The sequence below is a fragment of the Camelus dromedarius genome, chromosome 2 (genome assembly GCF_036321535.1).
Source record: "Camelus dromedarius isolate mCamDro1 chromosome 2, mCamDro1.pat, whole genome shotgun sequence".
NCBI classification, from domain to species: Eukaryota; Metazoa; Chordata; class Mammalia; order Artiodactyla; family Camelidae; genus Camelus; species Camelus dromedarius.
The window spans coordinates 62,257,292-62,280,523 of record NC_087437.1 but is presented as its reverse complement, the minus strand read 5'-3'; the positions used below and the strand labels follow the sequence as shown (position 1 = coordinate 62,280,523).

General features: G+C 48.7%; 1 protein-coding gene across 2 annotated transcripts in view; it reads right to left on the bottom strand.

Annotated features, from left to right (window-relative positions):
* HEG1 (heart development protein with EGF like domains 1) overlaps positions 1-2,106 on the bottom strand; it is an 82,698-nt gene extending 80,592 nt beyond the window's left edge. The window contains exon 1 of one of the 2 annotated variants that reach the window (XM_064494406.1): positions 1,884-2,106. In XM_064494406.1, coding sequence (XP_064350476.1) covers positions 1,884-2,070 — 187 coding nt within the window. In that variant the 5' untranslated portion in view covers positions 2,071-2,106. The remainder of the gene's footprint in view (positions 1-1,883) is intronic. The other variant, XM_031463130.2, reaches the window with a different exon arrangement.
* Between the last annotated feature and the right edge of the window lie 21,126 nt (positions 2,107-23,232).

Below are 23,232 nucleotides of genomic sequence, written 5' to 3'. Positions count from 1 at the left end.
TCACACCTGCCAGGAAGTGTGTGTCACTTACGGTGGGGGTGGGGATCACTGACCAGCAAGGGAGATCAGCTCCAGTTCTTACCTGCAGAGTCCCTTAAGCCCGCTGCCGCCACTGTCCCTCTCCCTGTAACACCTACCTCTCTGTGATGTGTCGAGGAGTCTCAGCCACAAGAGAAGGAAGGAGACTCCTGTGCCAGCCTCATCCAGCCAGGGCCCCAAACCAGAATCCCTCCCACCTATCCCCCTAACAAGATCAGGCCCTGCAGCTAAGAAAGCCTGACTACCAGCCAGAGAAGGCTGCCTTCAGTGCCTGGCTGTCTCCTCTGAGATGGTCTCAATCCTCTGCGCTCCACCTTCCATTCAGAAGACTCAAATTTCTGCAGTGTTCCTTGGTTACTTTCCTAGTGTGAGAAAGCCATGAAATGTTCTCTTTTATGTCCTTGATTCCTTCCCATGGAACTTAAAACCGTGTATGCTGTAAGTCACCCAGAGTTGGGGGTCACTGCAGGTGTGTCTCCTGTAGATCTTTGGAAGCTCCTTTCCCCTACAGTTCCTCAATTCCTCAATGTGCCAGTGATGGAGAAGTTCACAAGGATGAGGCACTTGCTGTGATGAGAGTACTACTGAATACAGAGTTGAGTTTTCCTGGAGGATCTGATTTTTTTTAAAACGTTTTTCTTATTTAATTAGAGGAAGCATCCTCAGCGCAATGAAGCAAGCTAATTCCTAAATCAGAAAGTCTGTGTGATATGAGAGACTTAAATGAGGTGTCCACTAGGAAGATGAAACCTTGTGAGCCTTCACCTAAACTCCAGAACAAAACCTAGTGTTGCAAGCGACCAGGCTTCTCCAGATAACCGGACAAACTATGCCTTGAGTCACTCACAGGAAGGCAGTGTCTAAACACCACGACATTGCTGACTTTGTTCAAAGCATTTTCCACTTATTTTTACTTTCATTTTGTCACATCATCACTAAAAGGCTGGGAAGAGCAGGGATTATTACTTCCATTTCACAGATGGAGAGACTGAAATCAAAAGAGGTGACATCCTCAAGGTCACAATTGTATTACGGCTGGAATTCCACTCTGTCCTTAGCACTTCTTCCAGACCTAAAGAAGGAACTGGATAAAAAGGTCTGGAGGAGAGAGAGCAGGTCCCTTCTGAGAGGACAGGCGGAGGCTGCGTGTGGAGCAGCAGCTCCTCGGGAAAGGAAAGGGGAGGAGAGGCTCCGGCACAGTCCTGTGTCAGCGTCTGCCTTGCAGGGCTTCATCTTGGAACCCTGACCCATTCCCCGTACCCCCAGTCCTTCTGCTTTAGAGTGAGCCGGTAGAGTGTTCGGTTTCCAACTACATCTTTTGTCCTTTACAAATATCCTCAGGGCTAGAACCCTTAAAAAATCAGTTATTTATATTTGAAAGTCAGGCTCTGTACCAGGAGAGGCCATTTCTGTATCTATAGGAAAAAGAATGGAATTAGGGAATGAACTGGCCGGATGTTATCACCTCCGAGGTGGGAGAGACGCTTTAGAAGGTTTAGGGGTATTTTTCTTTTCTTTCTTTCTTTTTTTTTAAAGGCAGGTGTGTGTGCGGTGGAGGGGGGTCCCGGGGTACACCCTGGGAGAGAAGTTTTCTTCCAAGAGGTGGTGGGGAGAACAGGATGGTCACACCCCCCAGCAGCGAAAGCGTCTAAGGAGCACTCTCCGGGCTCGCTGCCCTGCCCCCCGCCGCCGGCCCACCCGCAAGGGCCCACTGCGCCCGGGGAAGCGGAGCCCCCACCCGGGTCGAGTGGCGCAGAGGGGCCTAGGGCGGGGGACGCGGCCCCGGTTGCGCCCACGCCCCCAGCCCGGGGCTCGCCCGGCGCCCGTCCCCGGCTCTCACTCACCCGCGCTCCCGCCTCGGGGGGCCCGGCCCGAGGGTCCCGGCCGCGTCGGGTCTGCCGGGGGCGCCCCTCTCGGCGCGCGACGGGCCGGGGAGGGCGGCTGGCCCCGCGTCCCGGGGGCGGCCGGCGGCGGCAGCAGCAGCAGCGGCAGCAGCAGCAGCAGGAGCGGCGGCGGCGGCGGCGAGGCCATGGTGGCGGCGTCAGCCCGGGGCTCACATGCCCGGCGCGCGGGGCGGGCGCTGGGCGGCCGCGGGTGCGAGGGAAGCGGGCGGCGGGTGCCGCGCGGGGCCGGGGAAGTCAGCGAAGTGAGGCTGCGAGCGCAGTCCCCGCCTCAAAAGTTGTGGGGAGCCACGGGAGGGAGGCCGGGGGCCGGGCAGGCGCGGCGGAGGCGGCCCCGGCGCCGCTACATGCTGATTAGCCCGGGCGGGTCGCGGGGCGGGCGGCTCCTCCTCGGGTTGACATCACCGGCCGAGCGCGGCCCGGCCGGCCCGGGGCGGGGAGAGGGCAGGAAGGGGGCGGGGGCCGGGTCCGCGAGCGGCCGGCCGGGGACCGCAGGGGGAGGTCCTCAGAGCCGGCAACCCTGGACACACACACACAGACGCACACACAGACACACACGCACGCACGCACATACACACGCTCCCCTCATCCCCAATTAGTATTGCCTTGCCATTTGCAGAACACTTAGAAAACCCGAGTCTTCCGAATTGGGAACCAGAATTTCCCAACTCCTTAAATTCTCAATCGGTGAAAAGCAGGTACTGGGTAATGTATTTAGCACTAACTGGATTATACAAAGTGTTTCGATATGCAAAAGCAGTGGAACCTGTGCCCCTGCTCTCCATCCTTACTAATCTGACATGCCACCCTCCACTTCCACCACTCCTCCAGGCCCCAGTACTAGGGCTGAGTCGGCTGTGGCCAAGCCTGACACCTCACCCTGCAACCAACGCGGGAGTCCCCTCCTCCCACCACCACGCACCCTCTCAAGCCTAGATTCCATCACCATCCCACCACTGCCTTTGGCTCACACCAGAGTTCTGCAGAAATGTCACCACCAGGACACCCAAACAGGTTGCAGAGAAAACTGAATTCAGGCAGAGCTAGGGTGAACTCATATCCTGAAAAGGGCTGCAGATCGCAAATTAAACAGAAGGATGTACAGTGATCTCTGAATTTTAAATGGAAAACTTCAGAGGACAGAGTCAAAGATTTAGTGTAAACAGATTTTCCTGGTAAATAAAATTCCATTTGTTTCCATACTCACTCCCTTCCCAGTAAATAAAGGCTAAAATGTCTAAAATCTTAAGGCTGTAAGCCTCTCCATTTTTAGGTGAAGGAAGATGGCCTCATAATGGGAGAATAACTTGCTCAAGATTCTGAAGCCAAATCCAAAGATTAAGGGATTTATTTCTGAATGACCATGTGGCATCATTAATTCTGGCACCACAATTCCAAATGTGCAATAATCCAATCAATGTCTCAACTGAAATGAATACTACAACTCCTTGGGGATCTTGTCAGTTCCACTGGGAACCCTGTATGACCACCAGATGATCAGGAAGCTATGAGTGTGGACTTCTCTTTCAGACCTGTCTCCACACCCCATTTCTCTGCTCCTCTCTGTTGCTGTCTCTGAGTCCCATGACCTCCCACTTCAGGGGAATGAGCAGACCATGGTGTCCAGGGCAGCTGCATATAGACCTAGGCCCACTCTTCGGTGATTCAGTCCAAGTGAGTCACTTGGCAGAAAGCATAAAGGATGATCTGTATGTACGAGCTCACCTTAAATTGGGGAGTGAGGAATAATGATTTGGTTTTGTTTGGTTTTGTTTTTAAAGAGCCACAAAACAAACCCAACTTTCCAGGGCTCTCATATGGCATTTTCAGGTCTTTTCAAGAAAGTACCATACAATGACACCCCTGTAAGTAACCTGGTTTGCTCTCATGGCCCCAGTTCATCTTCTCAGGATCCTGCTTTCTTACTAACAGCTTCCCAGAGGCAGCCAGACAAACCCCAACAAGCCAAGACACTGTGCTCAGAGGTTCTGGTTGCTGCTGCTTCCTCCCTTCCTCAGAAAACATTTCCCATAGCCTGGGTTGCCCACCCAGACAACCAGTAACGTTTGAGGATTTAATGGCCCTTACAGGCTTCTGGTGTGGATTCACGGATGTCTTCACTACCAAGGTCCAAGGAGCAAACATGCACCTGTCACAAGCCCTCCCCTTTAGGCACCACAGAGTCACCTCTCTAATCCCTCTATCTTTTAAGGCAAGGACCTATTTCAGGTCAGCCAGGTAGGGCTTAACCTGTGGGTGAGGGTGTGGGGTAGGGGAAAACACAAGAGAACCTGCAAAGATTGATCACAGTAAAGATGGACCCCAGTACATTTTCATCTCCTCCTAGATAGAAAAAGAGAAAACAGCAAGAGATCGTTGGGGACAAACAGAGCCTTGGAGAGAGTAGTCCAGTTGGTCTTAGGGCCCTTGCTTGCTTCTTGTCCTGGTTTTACTACTGCTTGTGTGGTCTGAGCTTCAGTTTCCTCATCTGTAAAACAAAGATTGTCCTAGATGATTACTAAGGAATCCTCCAGCTCTGCTATCTTAGGGTTCAGTAAAGAATCTTCCGACACAGTAGTCAGGAAGTATAAAACTGGTGTCTAAGGAATTCGGAGTGTTTCCTTCCCAGGGACATAAAAATCCAGACAAGATTTTTGGTCATCTGAGACGGCTTAGAAGAGGCCCTGTTTGGAGCCAAGGGGATAAATCAGATGACATCGCAGATCCATTCCAGCCCTGGGAGTCTGTCGGTCTAGATGAAACAGGTAGGAAGCCAGCTCAGACCAAATTCCTGGCCTGAGTAAGTGAGGAATCAGGCATTCCTAACCTCTCCAAAGTGGCTGACGGTGAAATCAGCAGTGAGCCCAGGGGCTCCACCACCCAACACCATATATCCTCAGAGCTTTTGCAGGGAATTTCCTGTCTCTGTTTGTCTGAGTTAGATGAGGGTTAGGCTAGGCTGCAGTAACAAACAGGCTCCCCAAATGCAGCAGATGCACGTGGTAGATACTTCATCCTCCTGGTTCACTTAACAGCCTCAGGCACTGATGTTCAGGTCAGGGGGTGGCTCTCCTTCACACAGTCTTTCAGGGATCCACCCTACAGCAGCTCTGCCTCTCTCTGCTGTCTGGCTTCCAGAGTTGCCATTGGAACTGACATCCCAATCAGCCAGAGGGGAAAAGGAACACGGAGATGTGCAGATGGGAGGTTTTGATGGGCCAGGCCTGAAGGCGGTATGCTTCACTCCCTCTTATATCCCACTGAAAAAGAACACGGTCACGTGGCTCACCAAACCACAAAGGAGTCTGGGAAATAGTGTCTAGCCATATAGGCTACCAGGGGAGAAGGGATTTGGGTAGAGAGCCAGCAGTCTCTGCGCAACCACTCAATATCAGAAGGACAGGGAAAGGAAGGGGAGGGGGATGGGAGATTTATCTTTCTGGCCTCAGTTTCCTCCTTCATAAAACATGGGTGTTGAATCAGATTATCTCTCAGGGCCCATCTGTTTTGAGATTCTGCAGTTCCAAGAGGTGATGAAATGTCCTTCTGCACCAAAGTAAACAAGCCTGCAGGCTCCTGCTGCAGCATGTCCTCGGCCCGGGCGTCCTCCCCTGCCGACTGGGCGGACGGGTGGACCCTGACGAGAGGGCCTTGGGTTCTCTCCAGGTTCTGTTCCTGAGCTGTTCTCACTCCTTGGCCAAGTCAGGTCATCTCAATTGACCTCAGTCCCTGCAACTGTACAGTGGGGACAAAGATCATTACCATCTGCTGCCTCCCGGGGTTGTTCTGAGGCTATGATGAATCACTGTCCAGAAGGCATCAGGAGCTCGTCGGACTAAAGTGCTGCACATGACGCTCAGATTGCAACCAGAGCCTTTAATAAAGCTGTATTCTGAACAGGCCCGAAGTGTGCCCGTTCCTGAGGACAGTGTCCCTGTAGGGTTTGTGGCAGTGGACACAGCTGTTGACTACATATCAGTAACACCACAGGACTAGGGTCTCCAAGGGCTGAGGAACCAGTCGATAGACACCTGGACTGGGCTTCATTTGGGGGCGGCACACTGGGCCCAGGCGTCCCTGTCTCCCCTGGCCTGTTACTCTGCTATGTGCTCATCACATTTTCACATCCCAGGTCTGTTTACTCATCCTCTCCTCTGCTTGTCCCTTCCCACCTCTGGTCTATGAGCTGCTTTCTGGGAAGTTCTGTGCCTTATTCATCTTTGTATCCCCGGAACCCAACATAGTGCCTTCTTTCTTTTATTTAGTCATTCAACAAATATTTACTAAGTGACTACTCTGTGCCTGGCACTGTGCTGGATGTTGAGTGAGTCTGAGATCTCACAGAGCTTAAAGGCTTGGAGGAGACAGATGGTAATCAAAAGAACGTAAATGTAAACTTGTCACTGTGAAAAGTGCCCTGAAGGAGAGAGAGAGTTGGGTTTCACTGTAAACATGAGATTGAGCCACTATCTGAAAGCTGTGTAAGCCATTAATATGTAGGCTGGTAATCAGGCAAAGGAGAGTGGGGAGTGCATGTGCAAAGGCCCTGAGGCAGGAGGGATTGAGATAAATGGAAAGGACCAAAGAAAGCCAAAGTGGCTGGAGCACAGAGAGCGAGAAAGAGTGAAGGGAGGCTGGAGACTTTGAGAGCAAGCAGATCGGGCAGACCCTAACAGCACATTTAACAGATTTTTGCTTTATCTCAAGAATTTAGAAAAATCATTAAAGGCTTTAAGTTAGGGAGGTGGCATAAGGTGGGAGTGGAAGAGAGAAAGGGGTATGGTATGACACAATCTGCAATTAGAAGTATCATTTTGGCTATGATAAGGGAGTGATTTAAAAAGAAATAAGAGCTGATGCCTCAACTCTTAAAGTCCGTGTGAGAAATAATTCTTGGACAAGGGTGATAGAACTGAATTCAGAGAATAATACGGATTTGGGATTTCAGGAGGTAAAACCCACAAGATACATGGATGGATAGGGAGGGTGAGGGAAAAAGGTCAAAGATTTCCTGAATTTCTGGCTCTCATGATTGGATGGATGGTGGTACCATTCGCAAGGAAAGGGAACAATGGATGAGAACTAGATCTTTGAGGTGAAGATCATTAACTTTGTCTCAGACTTGGGACGTCTTTGAGACGTCCAAGTGGCCATGTCAAGTGTGCATTCAGATCTGCAGACTTGGAGCTGAGAGGAGAGGTCTAAGTTCGAGCTCTAGATCTGCTTAACAGGGAATGAGGTCATCTAGGGCATAGAATATTGTAGGAAGTGAAGAAAGCCTAAAAATGAGCCCAGAGGACACACCATGAAATGACTGGGGAGAGGGATTCTGCCAGAAGGAGACTGGGAAGGAGCTGTCGAGATGTGGGAGGAAATCCAGGAGAAAGTTATGTCACTGGAGCAAACGGAAGAAGATCGTGGTTAACAGAGAAAGGTCAAGTAAGGTGAAGACCAGAAATACCCATTGGTTTCAGCAACATGGAAGCCACCAGAGACCATAACAAGAAAGGTTTCAGTGGAGGAGAAGGGACAATGGAGCGAATTGGGAGGAATGGGAAGTGACAAAACCAAGCTAGTCAACATAACTTCAAGAGACTTTGGCTTTGAAGGGGAAGAGTGAGTTGGGACAGTAACTACAGGCGAATGTAGGAAGAAGGGCATTTGTCTTGTTTTTAGTGGGAGAATTTGAACATAGAAAGGGTCTACTCGGGAGAGGGAAAAATCAAAGTTCTAAGAAAGAGAAAAGATGACTGACAGGATGGGGCTTCTGAGAAGCAGGAGGGATGAAATCCATAGCACAGGTGGTGGGACCGGCCTTGGGAGGAGGGGAAGTGGAGAGGGCGGCACAGCGAAGGGGCCTGGATTTCTGCCTAAGGACTTTTTTTTTTTTTTTTTTTTTTGGTAAAATAGCAATCACAAGGCTATTTGTTAAGAGTGAAGGGTCTAAAGGGTGGAGCCTCAGGATTTGAAATTTTCAGGAACATAAATATATTAGTTTCCCAGGCCTACTGTAATCGAAGTACCTACAAACTTGGTGGCTTAAAAACAACAGAAGATAATCCTTGTACAGATCTGGAGGCTGGAAGTCCAAAACCAAGGTGTCAGCAGGGCCCTCGTTCCTCTGAAGATTCTAGGAGAGAATTCTCCCTCACCTCTTCCTGATTTCTGGGGGCTGCCAGCCCTCCTTGGTGCTCCTTGGCTTGTGGACACATCCTTCCAGTCTCTGCCTCCATCACCAAGTGGCCTTCTTCCTTCTGTGTGTGTCTGTGTCTTCACCTGGCCTTCTTCTAAGGACACCAGTCATTGGATTCAGAGCCCAGCCTCATTATTCAGAGCCCAGCCTCATTAGGTCTGATCTCATTTTAACTTGGCTGCATCTGCAAAGATTTTTTTTTTTTTTTTGCAAAGATCTTTTCAAATAAAGTCACATTCATGGAGACAAAAAGTTAAGGTTTGAACCTATCTTTCTGGGGACACAATTCTACCCGCCAGAATGAAGACGTTTAGAAAGAGCTGTAGAGGGTGAGACCAATGTGCTAGCATGCCTGCCCTGTCCAGAGCTCCCAGAGATTCGAGGACAGCGTCCAGAAGCTCCAGCTCTTTCCTGCGTGTTCCTCTCTGCTGACGGACACCCAGCATCCTTGGCCTGAGCCAGGGCACATCAGCCCTCTCCCATTTTAGGGCGGGTTTCCTCCCACCAGGAACAAAGATTTCTTCCCTCTCCTGACCCCTCCTCCTTTCCCGTCTCAGTCTCCTGTCTGCATCCCCCTCAGTCCTTTTCCCTGCCCAGTGATACATCAAGAACCCCTGCAGACGGAAGCGGCCGAGGCAGGCCTGACAGCATCAGGGTTGTAACAGAAGAGAGAGGATGCAGACCCTCTAGGGAACACTTGCTACACCTGCACTGTTTTGTTCCGAGTTCCAGGGAGCAGAGTACCTTGGGATTCTGACAACAGCACTGAAGGAATCAGCCCATCTCCCTATTTTTGACCTCCTGGGAGAAGCCTTCTGTCCCTTTCTGGTATGTCAGGAATGGTTTTGTTTTGTCCAGCCCTAGCTGGGCTGCCTGCTGGGCCAAGCCTAGGGAGCCCTTGCTGCTCCTCTGCCCGCTGGTGCAGGGCTCCAGAGGCATTTGCCTTGGAGGGCCAAGGTGAGAATGCAAACATGCAAGGCAAGCCCGCTGCAGTCGGGCTGGGACCTCCTCTGGGAAGGAAGGCTTGCTCACAGCTTGGCCAGGCTCCCAAGCATCATGTACAGCAACCCTGAGTTTCAACTCAGACAGCTTGGGGTGGGTCCTCGAATGACCTTCCGCTTCTTGTCTGCCCATCGGAGAGGACTGTTCCTTTCCAAACAACATTCCTCCGATAAAATCGGTTACACACTGTAAACGTCAGGAGCCAGGAACATTCTCCAGTGCAACAGGATTCTGATAAAGTGGGCTGATTTTGCAAAATCTTCCAGCGTGAAAAATCCTCCCCAGAACAGGCAGGGAAATTCCTGGGATGCCAGGACACCAGGCAGAGTGGCCAGGGCCCTGAGGAAGGAGCAGAACCCCCAAAGTGACATTCCCACTACAGTCAGAGGGGCCTGGGTTTGCAGGCATCATTTCATTCAATCCATCAGTCAACACGTATTTCATGAGGACTTTCCAAGTGCGGGGGCCCTGACCCAGAGTCACTGGGAAAGCCACGCCTTCCTGCAACTGCTAAGCTCCTCTGCCTTTCAAAAAGCCCTCACTCGCCTCACACAGCCTAGGGGAGCCATCAGGGGCAAGTCCATGGCTTCACCTCCATGTGGACTCTCCCCCACTCCCCGTAGCCGCCCTCTCTGCCTCACCCTGTGAGGCTGGGGGTCGCCATCTTCTTCTGTACCCCGGTGGGACCCCCATTCTTCTGGTTTTGATGATGTCACTTTCTGCTCACAGGTGTCTCCTCCGTGGGCTGTTTCTGGGCATCACAGTCTCCACTTCTCTTCACATTTCACTTTGCATCACTGCGTGCCTCCCGGCTCGCCCATTTCTGTGACTCCATCAGACTCTCTTTTCCTACCTTTCCTCCAATCAACTCATCCCCTTTTCTTCTTCTTCTCTTTTCTGTTTCTTCTCTCTAACAAACTGTTACACAGAACTAAATACATTTTTTAAATATTTGTGGAATAAATCTCTATATTCTCTGGGTTTTATTTTTAAAACTTGTGGAAGAATATGTGTCCTTCTCTGTGGTGTCTGCATCTCTTACAAGAGCATGAGCAACTATTTACAACTTTCCATTAAAACACGATGCACACAGACTAACGTGCACGTGTGGTGGCGGTAGGCACGATGCATTTCACTGCCAGGGTCTGGGTGGAGCCAACACTCACAGAAAGATGGCATGTTCCCATCCACTCATCTCCCCAACACAGCCACCACTATCCTGACCTCTTTCAGCATAGATTAGTACTTTTTTGATAAAATACAAAAGACTGGCTTTTGTATTTTCTATCAGCAGAGTGCTGCGAGATGTACCCTTTTGTGTCTGGCTTCTGTTGCTCAGAGTCCCTCGCGATCCCACCATTCGTTTTTCCCTCTATTGTTAATGGCATTTGAGTAGTTTCCATGTGCAGCTATTACAAATCATGCTGCTATTAACATTCATGTATGTGTCTTTTGATGGCATGTATTACTTTTATAATTAGGGGGGAAAAAAGGGAACTGTTTCCATTTAAAAAGATGGAGGTGACCAAGTGGGATGTTTTATAAAAGGGCTCTGGAGTAAGAAGCAGAACACAGGGGTCCTTGTTCTGGCACCTCTATTCTCTGTTTCTACAACTTTGAGCCATTCAGGTAACCTCAGTGAGTCTCAGTTTCCTCATCAGCAAAAGACGGACTGTAAAATCTACTACCATCAGTAGGCATGAATACTTCACAGGGTAACTGTGATCAAGTAAGATGATGGAGATGAGGGAAAAGTGTCATGCAAAAATAAAGTACATTACTTTTCTTATTAAAGAAAAAATTAAACAACAGTTACCTTATGAAGCTCTTGATTTATTTGTTTTTAAAATTTGAGAAGACAAATTTGAACCTGGGGCTTTAGACAAAAATCTTCCCAATCCCTCACCCACTGTGGCAAGAAAAGATAAATGCATGTCTCAAAGATAATAAATAATAAATAAAAGACAATAAATGTCTCAAAATGCCCTTTCTCCAAAGGTCTTTGTTTCACATGAGCAACTGGGAAAGGGTGGCCTGTGACATCTTTTGTTACTTCCAAGTGGCCTCGGCTCAGAACAGCTGGGGCTCCTGGTCTATGTAAGCCACACGAAAAAAAAAACTCCACTGATTGAGTTGTAGGGACCTGAGGGAGGGATGTGCCCACAGAGGACACATAGAAGGCCAGGACTGGACTTGTCTTCAGGTACCAACCCAGTGCCCCATCCTCTACCCTGCACTGTCCCCAAGCAAGGAGAGAATCAGGTAACAGTGTGGGACAGGAAACAGGGCTACAAGTCTGCTGACCAGCAAAGCACATCTAAGGCTCTGTGCTCTCAGCCAACATGGAGTCATTTGTTGATGTAGGGAAGCTGGTGCTGTCCACACACTGGTGGGGAGGCGGGCTAGGCACCGCCACCAGCTCCCACCCAGTTCTTCCTCCCCACCCAACCCAAACAAACCCTGTGCTGTGCGCTCACGCCCTTCAGGGAGCCCCCACAGCACTGGCAGCCCTGTGCTTGCTGCCCTCGTCTGGGTGGGGAGGGAAGGGTGGCTTGAATGAGAGAGAGTGATTCAGGAAGGAGGCCACTTGTGCACGAGGAGTTCTGAGCAGGAACTCCTGGGGAGATGGGGGAATGAACAAGAGCTTTGAAAACTAGGCATCAGACTAGTGATTCTCCACTCTGGCTGGAGATTAGAACTGCAGAGGGAGTTTTTACAAAACAGTGCCTGGAACCCACCTACCTAATCAGAACCTCTGGCCATCGGGCCAGGGCATCAGGATTCTTTAAAAGCTCCCCAGGGGATCTGAATTTGCAGCCAGGGTGGAAAACCACTGCCCTAACCTTAGTGCAGCAGGAATAGTCCATGTAAGGGTTTAGAAGCAGAGGGACATGATCAAAGTCGTGGCTCAAGAAGCAGTTACTGTGTACCAGCTGGCACTGTGCTGAGCTCGCAGAGATAAGGAAGATGTACATGGTTCCTGCCCTTGACTAGCCAGCAAATTAGGAGAAAAGACAGATCCATAAATAAGTAAAATATAAAGGAAGGTGTTTGACGTAAGTATGAATCCAGTGCTCCGAGAGCATTGAGGATTTTCTGGAGAAAGCTTTCTTAGGGGGGTGACGTTAGAATTCTTTCCTGAAGGATGTCTAGGAGTTTACCAAGCAAGGAAAACATTCTGAGTGGAAGAAAGCGTATTATACAGGCGCTGAGTCCTACAAAGACCTGCTGTGTTCAGGACAATACGGGGCGTGTGCGGAGAGGAGGCTGGATAGAATGAGGAAGGCAACCACCAAGGGCCTGACGCTATCCGAGCTCTCTGTATTTGAAAACTGAGTTAGAGAGAGCAGATTAGAGACAGGGAGGGAGGAGGAGCACTCAGCCACACTAGTGATCTTGACATGAAGTGATGAAGGATTGGACCAAGGAATTGATGGTGGGAATAAGGAAGAGAGCTACCCAAGAGATGTTTCAAAAAAATGCAAAAGAATTTGGTAACAACAGATGAAAGGAAAGGAGAGACCAACGTGAGTTCCCAGTAACTGACCTGAGACAGCAAGATAACAGGAGAGTGTGGCCTTTGCAAAGATAAGATGCCGGGTAGATTACTTGAATTTTGTGTAACTTCAAGACCGTTTCATAGAGATGTGTGCAAAAGGTTAGCTGAAGGGCACAAGCTGGGTTTAGAGGGAAGGAGGGAAAATATAAGAAAGTAGAATATCCAGGTATGACCATATATACCAGGCATTTGGCAGGGGAAGAAAGAAAAATGGGGTGGCACAGATCAGGCTCAAGGTGTGTGTTTGCCAGGACTGAGCCGTGTTTGGGTAAAAACAGAAGGACGAGTCAGAGGCAGCCGAGGTGCTAGGTCCATGAGGTGCAAAGCATGGCGTCCAACAAAGGAGGAGAGTTCATCTTCAGGAATAGCAGGCGTTTCTTATTGGAGATACAGATGTCTGAGGAAACTCACTCCCAAGGATGTAGATCCCTATCAAAACTCGCTAAAGCAGGGGCCAGGAAATTTTTTCCATAAGGGGCCAGAGAGTCAGTACTTTCGGTTTTGTGGACCATATGGTCTCAATTCTGCCGCTGGAGAGGGAAGGCACCCATAGACAGTCTGTGAATGAATGGGTGTGGCTGTGCGCCAATAAAACTTTATTTTCAAAAACAGGCAGTGAGTAAAATGGTTATTTTTATTTTATATGAATTTCACCTCAATTTCAAAAACAATAGACTCTGGGCTTGATCTGGCCCACAGGGCTATAGTTTGCCAACACCTGCTCTGCAGGTGGAGGAGGAGCAGGGTAGGGGGTGGTGGACTGAGGAGTGGGAGGGGGAACTGAGGAGCGGGGTGGGGACTGAGGAGTGGAGGGGGACTGAGGAGCAGGTGCGGACTTAGGGTCTGGGCTGGCCTCCATGGGGACCATGAACAATGAATGATATGAATTCAAATCCAGCATGACCACTTACTAGCTAATGACAACTTTCCTGAGCCTCAGTTTCTTCATCTGTAAAATGGGGGAAATAGCAGTACCTACCCCACTGAGCTACTGTGACGATCAAAAGAGACAATGAATATGGGTGTCCAGCATAACACCTGGCTTACTAAGGATTTTCTTACTTATGAGGAATGACCATGAATTGCAGGACCCTAGCTGCAGATGGGTGCTGTGACCGTGGAGCCCAGGCAGGCAGGGAGCTCTAGCATCCTGAGACGTGGGACTGGAAGGAAAGGAGGAGTTGGGAGCTGGAGTGAGAGGTGCGGGGTGGGGCTGTACCAGCTGGTGGCAGCTGGTGAGTACCCAGGTCTCCAAAGAGACCCACAGCTGCAAACACACACACCTGTGCACACACTTTCACACCAAGGTGGTGCCACCCAACTTCACTGTTCTCAGCAGAACAAGATTCTGTAGTGCTTTTTCTCTGGCTAATCGTCCATGGGGAAGTGCCCCCCCCTGCAGTCTGGTCTATCAGAGCCCAGCATGGACCAGCACATACACATGGAGCTCTGGCTGGGGACTGCTGCTGCCCATCACAGAGCCTGCAGCTGATGGAAACAATAGGACCCAGACTCAGGTCAGCCCAAAGCCTTTCTACTTGTGCTTCTCAAACTTCAGAGAATCACCTGGGGGAGGAGTTACTTTAAAATGTATGTCATAGCAGTATAGAGGTTTCTTAAAAAACTAAAAATAGACTTACCATATGATCCAGAAATCCTACTCCTGGGAATGTATCCAGAGAAAACTATAATTTGAAAAGACACATGCACCCAAATATTCATAGCAGCACTATTTACAGTAGCCAAGACATGGGAACAACCTAAATGTCCATTGACAGATGATTGGATAAAGAAGATGTGGCATATATATATATACACATATATATTTTTTCACACACACATGCATTCATATATATAATGGAATAGTACTTAGCCATAAAAAAGAATGAAATAATGCCATTTGCAGCAACACAGATGGACCTAGAAATTATCATATTAAGTGAAGTAAGTCAGACAGAGAAAGACAAATATCACATATCACTTATACGTGGAATCTAAAAAAAGATACAAATCTTATTTACAAACCAAAAATAAACTCATGGACATAGAAAACAAACTGTGGTTACCAAAGAGGAAAGGGCAGGAGAGGGATAAATAAGGAGTTCAAGATTAACAGATACATGCTATGTAAAACAGATAAACAACAAGGTCCTACTATATAGCACCAGGAACTATATTCAATTTCTTGTAATAACATATAATGGAAAAGAATCTGAATATATATATACATATATCTGAATCACCTTGCCATACACCTGAAACTAACATTGTAAATCAACTATACTTCAATAAAAAATAAAAATTTAAAAAATGTATGTACTAGGCCCCACCCAAGAAATTCTGGTTTAGTAGGTCTGGGAAGGGCCCAGGAAACTGCATTTTAGCAGGAATCCCAGTTCATTTTTTGTATCAGTGAGCTGGGAACCACTCTTTCAGAAAGAAGTCTTTATACGCTTACCTCGGAACGTAGATGTAGGATGGAGTAATGGGATCCCCAAATTTGTCCCTGGGGCTGCAGCCATAGAACAGGGCTGACCCCTATCTCTTATGCCTCCTCCTACTGCTCATGAGGAAAAGATAAGCTCAGGTTAGGTGTCTTAGGATAACATAACTAATTCTAAAACAGATGGGAAGATATTCCAGGGCACTGTATTTACCCAGGAAGGTAAAACACCAGTCCAGAGAAGAGGTGATCCAGTGCCCTCAGTCTATAAGAAAATGGGATAGATAATTCTTCCTCTCGGAACACTTTGGTTGAACCATCCAAGTGCAGTCTATTGCAAGCCCTGTTTCCTCCCCTCCTGGCCATCCAAGAAGTCTATGCCCAGTTCCTGCTTCTTCATCCCCAGAACACAAACTGAGCTGCAGACTACTGGGGCAGCAATCGCTGTCATCTGGTTTCACAGATTCTGAATTAAAAAAAAATGGCTTTACACATATAAGACATTCAATAAATACTTGCTAAGTAAATGATTGAATGAATCTATGATGAGTTGCATGAGTTGACAGGGCACATTAAAAAGTACTTCAAACCATGAATTGGGATGATTTAAAACTGAAGATATGCCTCTACTACTGAAGGTCTTTTGATCTGGTTGGGCGAAAAAAAAAAAAAAAACCAACACAAATTAAAAGATGCAAAACTACAGAGTTGCTCAGTACACCTACACACATGCACATACACACACATGCACATGCACACACACGTACAGTTTATCTAAATAAATTCTGTTCCTTCAAATCAGCACCTTGACAGGACTTACAGAATTATTCCAGTGACTGTCAGTCCTCAGAACGTGTTGTGTTGGGATCTCACCTTTGGAAGTTGTCTCAGGAGTCAGTTTGCTTTATGGTCACACCTCATTTTTGACCCAAAGAAGATGATCTAGCTTGAGCAGTATCCTTATTCCTAGATTTGGTTCTAAGTCATTCTTGGTGCTTCCAGAAATCAAACCCTCAAAAGATAAAAATTCATCATTCATGAGAATATTGAAAGGGCCTGAAGAGAATACTGAAAATGGAATTCCAAGCATGATTTAAAGAATGGGAGAATTGTTGGCTCAAACGTGTAATTTCCTACAGAGGGCAGAGCTCTGAAGGGGTTAGCCTACTCAGGGCAGATCAGGAGACTAACTCATCTGCCACCAATGAAGAGCCCAGTCCAGACATTCTCATCCTGAGCACAGTGGCAGAGACTGGCCAGATGCCAGCCAAACCTGGTCCTCCTCTCCCTGAGCACACAGCTGGCCAGCATTTCCCAGCCAGTCTCCTAATGGCACGTGGGAGGAAGTGATATGAGCCCTCTTAGCCCTTGAAATCACCACCGCCTCCTCCCTTTCTTCTCTCACCTGTCACTTGGATGCTGAGAATTCAGGGGAAGACCGAGGGCCTTGAAGATGTTCAGCTACAAAACAGACTGTCAGAGCATGACACTGTGGAGCAGAATGACAGTGGTCCCTAAATGACAGTGTGGAGCAGAGCTCCTCAACCTCTTCTGACTTAGACTGAAACAGGAGCCAGAGATAAATGTATAAAGTGTCAAGTCACTGAATTTGAGGGCTGTTTGTTGCAGCAGCAAGCCCACCCTGACCAATACAGACATATAGAGTTACACAGAGTTTCCCATCTGCCAAGCAGTTCAGTTAAAAAGTTGCCAGCATCTATCCTCATGACTTACAGTTTGAGGACAAGATTTGAAAGCCCTGTTATTTCCTCATCTTCAGCCTCTTAACACATATGGTGTATGTCACACTGCACCGATCAGCATTCATCGAGCCCCTTTGCTGGCTGCTGGGGGATGACTGCTAATCCTTTGAAACGCCACTCACCCTCAGGGCTGCCCAAAGTGAAGCTGATGTAGACCACATGGCCCATATTTTAAGCCAGTCTTCACATGTGGTGAGCCCAGCTTCTTTTTATAGAGAACCATCCCTAACAGACACAAACAGGAAAGTGCACGTGTGTGTGCACACGTGTGTTTTTAAAGAAACAGTTAAAAAGTGAGAAAAGCCCAGGCTCTCCACTATTTTAGACACTCCCATTCAGAGAACCACTCTGCCTCTTTTAGAAGGAGGCTGTGGTCACCCTCACCTCAATGAATGGTGGTGGGTAGTCAACTGCTATCCACCCTCCACTCACCCCAGCCCATCAGACCAGGGAACAGGGAAAGGGAACCAGCCTTGCTGTGAGATGGGCTGCATGCCCAGGAGCACAGCCAACTGGGGACCTCCTGATGCTGGTGGGCCTTTCTTGCCATCTGCTTCGACTTCTACTTGAATGTGACCTTCCCCACTGCCCCAAGAAGAGTACCTGGTCCAGAGTCAGAGGCTTACACCACTACTTGCTGCCTGAAACTGACAGTCATCTATTTCTGCTTGTGAATCCCCTCAAAGGAGCCCAGGTACATCTCTCAGATGCAGGCTGCTGAGCAGTGTGTGGTGAGTACAAACTTACGCATTTCTCTGTCTGCAGAGATACGCAAACAGTATGGTGTAACCGCCAGCCCGTGCAACCACCACATCTGATCCTCTCCTCTTGGGCATCCACGTGGACACAGAGGGGATAAGACATAGCAAGAAGTGGGTTATTTGCTCAAAAGTAAGCCATCGTTCAAAAGAACTGGAAACAGGGTAGGTTTTTGTTTGTTTGTTTGTTTGTTTGATGTTTAAGGAAATTCCCCAAGGCTCTGGGAAGGGAAGGAGAAGCCTGAAAGTGGTTTAGGGGCACGGCCAAATGAGTTTGATAAGCCAAGAGGGTGAGCGAGGAGGCAGAATTGAAATGGTGATCAGGTGCGGACCGTTGGGTCGCTGCGCTCTGACTGAGCATGCGCAGATTCCCTGCTGTCGGCTGGATAGTGTCCCACTTTGCGGATTCTGATGCGGATACAGCATGGCCCGCTGAAGCAGGAGGGCTCCGCTCTGCTCTGCAACCTCAGGCCAGCAGATGCCAAGAACCACTGCAGTTCCCATAGACTCTTTCTTCTTTCTGTATTGCCCACAGTAAGTGACACGGAATTAGCAGGGGTGATGGGAGAACACTTTTCTGACACCTCCGCCATCTTGCGTTCCTCCAAAAAATTGTGTCTTGTTTGGCTTAGTACTCACAACTCCACTTGGAGGCAGGCAGGAATTATAATTCCCATTTTACAGAGAAGGAAATCAAGGTGCAGAGAGGTTAAGAAGCCTACCCCATGTGGTGGAGACAGGGTTCAAACAGATTTTCTTCCCCCATTCCCATGAATTTGCAACTATACCACCCCCTCCCCCTCAGATGAGCCCACTTAAAGATCAAAGGTAGGAAGCAGTTAAGATCTACATTCTCTTGCTTTGATCCTTCTGTGTTGTCTTTGTTCACCTTATTCCCTAGGTTCACAAGACTTCCCATATCCTCTGACCAACCTGGTTCGAAACTCACTTCCTCCAAGAAGTCCTCTGGATTTCTTCCTCACTTGGTGTCTCCCCAGTACTGGTGAACTCAACTTGCAGCATATCGTTTGGCTGGATGCTGTGCTACTGTGTAGCTCTGCTCCAGCCCTTTCCCTGTGCACCTCCAGTGTCTCCCCTGCTTCCCACCCCACAAAGATGGTCAAGTCCTAATCCTCAGAAACTGGGAAATAGTTACGTATATGGGAACTTTGGTGGTGTGATTAAATTAAGGATCTTGAGATGGGGAGATTATGCTGGATTATCCAGGGGGGCCCAACCCAATCACATGGGTCCTTAAAAGCAGAGAGGGAGGCAGGAGAGTTAGAGAAGATGTGATGACAGAAGCAGAGATCAGAGTAAGTGGGATTGCGGACCACTGGCTTCGAAGATGGAAGGGGCAACCACCAAGAAACACAGGCAGGCGCTAGAAGCTGGAAAAAGCTAGGAAATGGATTCTCCCCTAGACCTTCCGTAAGGAACCCAGCCCTGCCAATGCCTTGATTTTTTTGTCCTGTGAGACCCATTTCAGACTTCTGACCTCTAGAACTGTGAGAGAGTACATTTATGTTGTTGTAAGCCACTAAACTGGGGGTAATTTGCTACAGCAGCAATAGGAATGTAATCCATCAGGACTGCATGTTCTAATTGTTTTATTCCTATCTCCACCTCACCCCCTACCACCCGACAAACCAAACCCACCAGGCACTGGGACAGTTAGTTCTCAGCATGCCATGGGGGCTCTATGAACCTCCGGTGACCGGTGCCTGCCCCTGCCAAGTTCAAGGATGCTTCCTCAGCCTTTCCTCCCACGTGCTCTGACCTCAGGAGGGCCACCCCCCACACCGGACCTCTCTCCCCTCCCCAGTGTAGGAGAGCAGAAACAGCAACACAGTGTCAGGGAAAGAGCAGATCTGAAGCTGGACTGTTCCTGAGCCTAGATGATGCACACACGGTGTGGTACAAGCCCTTTCCGGACCTGGCCTTTGCCTGCCTTTCCAGGACTTCTCTTGCCTGGCACTGCCTCACGCCAACACCCCTGAAACCCTGAATCACCCTTCAGCCCCCATACATGTTTGATCATGCTGTCCCCTCTGGTGGGAATGCCCTGCCTCTCCCCTCTCCCCCTCTAAGTACGTGAACGCAGGTCAGATATCTCCTCCTCCAGGGAGCCCTCCACCTCCCTGCCTACTGTCAGAATGGCTTAGAGCTTCTCTAGAGCAGACCCCGTGTCTGTTCTCACTGCTACTTGGGTCCTTTAGCTCTCCTCACCTTCCTTCTCCATGAAGAGGGTGGAGCCACCACCCAAGCTCCCTCCCACCACAGCAGAGGAGAGGGAACACAGCTATTCCCACCACCAGCCCATCAGTCAGTATTAGCTCCTCCCCATGGGAGCAGGGAGGCTGGTCTGACTGGTCAGAGCTGGTGCCACAGTTCACTGGCGGGCAGGCCCAGGAGCTGAAAGGTAATGGGTGATCACTGTACCATCTATGCCCATGTGTTAATGGGTGATGAGGCCAGCTGGTCATTCTCTCGATTCCAGACCCTCATCCAAGGGTCTTTGAGAGAAGTGGACTCTCAGATTCAAGAGGAAGAAAGTTAGACACTACAGGCCTTGTTTCAACCTTCTGACCTCAGCTGCATCCTCCGCTACTGTTCTTGTACCCTTGTGAAGGTATTAATACATAAACTGGCACTGTGTTTCCCATCCTTAAATTTACGCCTTCCATCAGAAACCTAGAGGGGAGGAAGGAAGGCAAAATCCTAAACCTCAAATGTCCACACTGACTTATAACTGTACGTGCAGGATGCACCCTGTGGTGTAGGTCAGAGGACTTAAGAGAAGGACTCCCAGAGGCATCTGAGAGAATGACTCCTGTTCTGGATCCCAGTCCTGAGTTCAAGACTGGTCTAGAACTGGGCAGGACTCACCCTGAAAGTTTGAGGGTGGTGACTAAGGAGTTAGTTCATCTCTGCCTGAATGGCCTATGATCCTATTTTTACATTATAAAGCTCTGAGATTGGTGAGGTGTGCTTGACTCAGGTGAGGTGGTCTCAGGCATGTGTACAGTTGCTTGAGCCATGGATGGGTGGGTGGATGGGTAGACCAATGGGTGGGTCAGTGGCTGGGTGGATGGGTGGGTGAATGATGGGTCAATGGATGAGTGGGTGGATGGTTAGATGGATGGGTGGATGGATGGATCATCAGATGGATAAACTGGCAGAGTGTGGCCTGAAGGGAGACATTCACAGTCCCAGAAGATCTGATATGACCCTCACTCATTCAGACCTTCTTACTACAACTGTGCATTCTTCGGTGAAACCTTTAGTCTAGGAATCTGCCCCTTTGTCTGTTTAAGAGAATGTTGCTACTCTCACTGCCATATATCCTGACTGTGCTGACATTTTTAGCATTCTTTAGATAAGTCAACGCTGTCTGGAAGATCTAGTGTCATCTGTGTCTCACCCTTCTGGCAACCTGAACTTACTGCAGACCTCTGTCATACACGGACTGGATACAACACCTCCTATGTGCCACCTCAGATCCTCTCTGCCCCACCTGATTCTGGGGCTGAGGCGGGTCCATCTCAGCCATCACTGCAGCAGTCAGTTCTGTGGGGCTCCCAGCAATTTCATGCACACAAACCCAATAGCACCTCATGCCCACAAGGCAGCTGCTTGCTGCAGAACTTGCTAGGTACTCACACAAGTTCACATCATAAGTGCAGGGAGGCTTAACGCCCCTCATGGCTAGCCTTTGACTCTGAGGAACCAGTGGATGAATTCTCACCCTTTCCTCCCTCTGCAAGGGGGTCACGAGACACAGATGTTCCTATGGTCTCCCAGAAGTGTCCTCTGAGACTAAGAGCGCAGTTGTACACAATACTAAAGGGTCACTAACCCAGTGCCATGCCTCCTTCCATTTCCACTCTTTTCTCTCACTCCTCCTGGCTGTGCCCCCCAGTAAAGCAAAAGCACATCTGCCTCTGCTTTCTGGGGGCCCAGGCTAAGACTCGATTCCTGCTTTTCTGATTACTATTACTACTTATATAGTAGAGGATTGGTCAAACACAAGATATTTGGATCTAATTAGAGGTTCAGTGTGTTTAGCATCTGCCTCCCACACTAGACTGTGAGCTATTCGTGTTGGTATCCCCAGCAGCGAGTAGAATGCAGGAATTCTTTATCATACCCATTCTTCTCTTATTCTTTTCCATAAAATTCATCGTATTGGGAAAGTTCTCATCTTGGATACTTGAATCTTCAGCGGTATGTGGTTTTCAAACCCAGGACCACCTCTTTTAGAGATACTCTTTCAGCTTGTTATGCAGAATTCAAAAAAGTAAAAAGCAGAATCAGTAAAGGCTTCCGTGGCAGGCTGAAAAATGGTGCCCCCAGAGATACTCACATCAATCCTTGTTACCTGTGAATGTTTCCTCATTTGCCAAGGCCTTTGCAGGTGTGATTAAGGTAAGGCTCCTGAGCTGAGAAGATTATCCTTGATTATCTAGGTGGACCCTAAATGCAGTCACATGTATCCTTATAAGAGGGAGGCAGAGGCCCACTTCACATGCACACAGGAGAAGGCAGTGTGGTCACATTGGGTAGACAGAGATTTGAGAATGTTGTTCTTAAAGATGGGCGTGATGAGGCCACAAGTCAAAGAATGGCAGCAGCCACTAGAAGCTGGAACAGGCAAGGACCAAATTCTCCACAGGAGCCTCTGGAAGGATCACAGTCCTGCTAACACCTTGATTTCAGCTCAGTGATACTGATTTTGGACATCTGGTTTCCAGAACTGTGAGAGAACAAATTTCTGTTGACTTAAGCTACTCAGTTTGTGTAATTTGTTAGAGCAGCCACAGGAAACTAGTGCAGCTTCTTTAAAAGGGCCTTCAGAGATCACCAACTCAGCCTTTTATGAATACAGTCTGGCTTTTTATGATTTCTCACGTGCTTGTAGCTAACGTGGTCTTTGCTTTCTTTACACAGTTTCTAATGATGGTTGGAAGTCTGGTATTTAACCCCAAAGGTACATGAACAATAATTATAAACTAGATCTCACTGTGAACAGTAACCATAAACCAGATCTCATTTGTTTAGGAGAGGATGTTGAGATATAACTGGCCCCTCATGACATTCCCACCCCCAACTCGCTTTAAGCTTGTTTCATCCAACAGGTCAGCGTTTCTCAAAATGGGATCCAAGGGTCGCCTGCGTTGAATCACCTGAGGCACTCATCAAAAATGTACCATCCTGGACTCGCCCCCAAGCTCATCTCCAGGATCAAGGTGCAGAAATCAAGCATCCCAGGTTTCTTAGCCCACTGACTTTGAGAACCTCTATGACAGAAGAAAGGGGTCAGAACTGACTAAATAGGAATTCCCTCCAGGGCTCAGAGGTAAAACCAGTGACACTGGGCTATGTGCTGAACTCATGCCGGGGCGGCCACTGCCATGGCCCCCAGACTGGATGCCTGTGATGATGGCCACGCTGAGCTTATAGAAGAACCAAAATAGTCCTGTCCCCTCATGTGTTCATTCTGCAAAACGGCTGCAAAGGTGTCCAGAGCGCAGGGCACCACACATGGTTTGGAGAACATGAGTCAGCATTAAG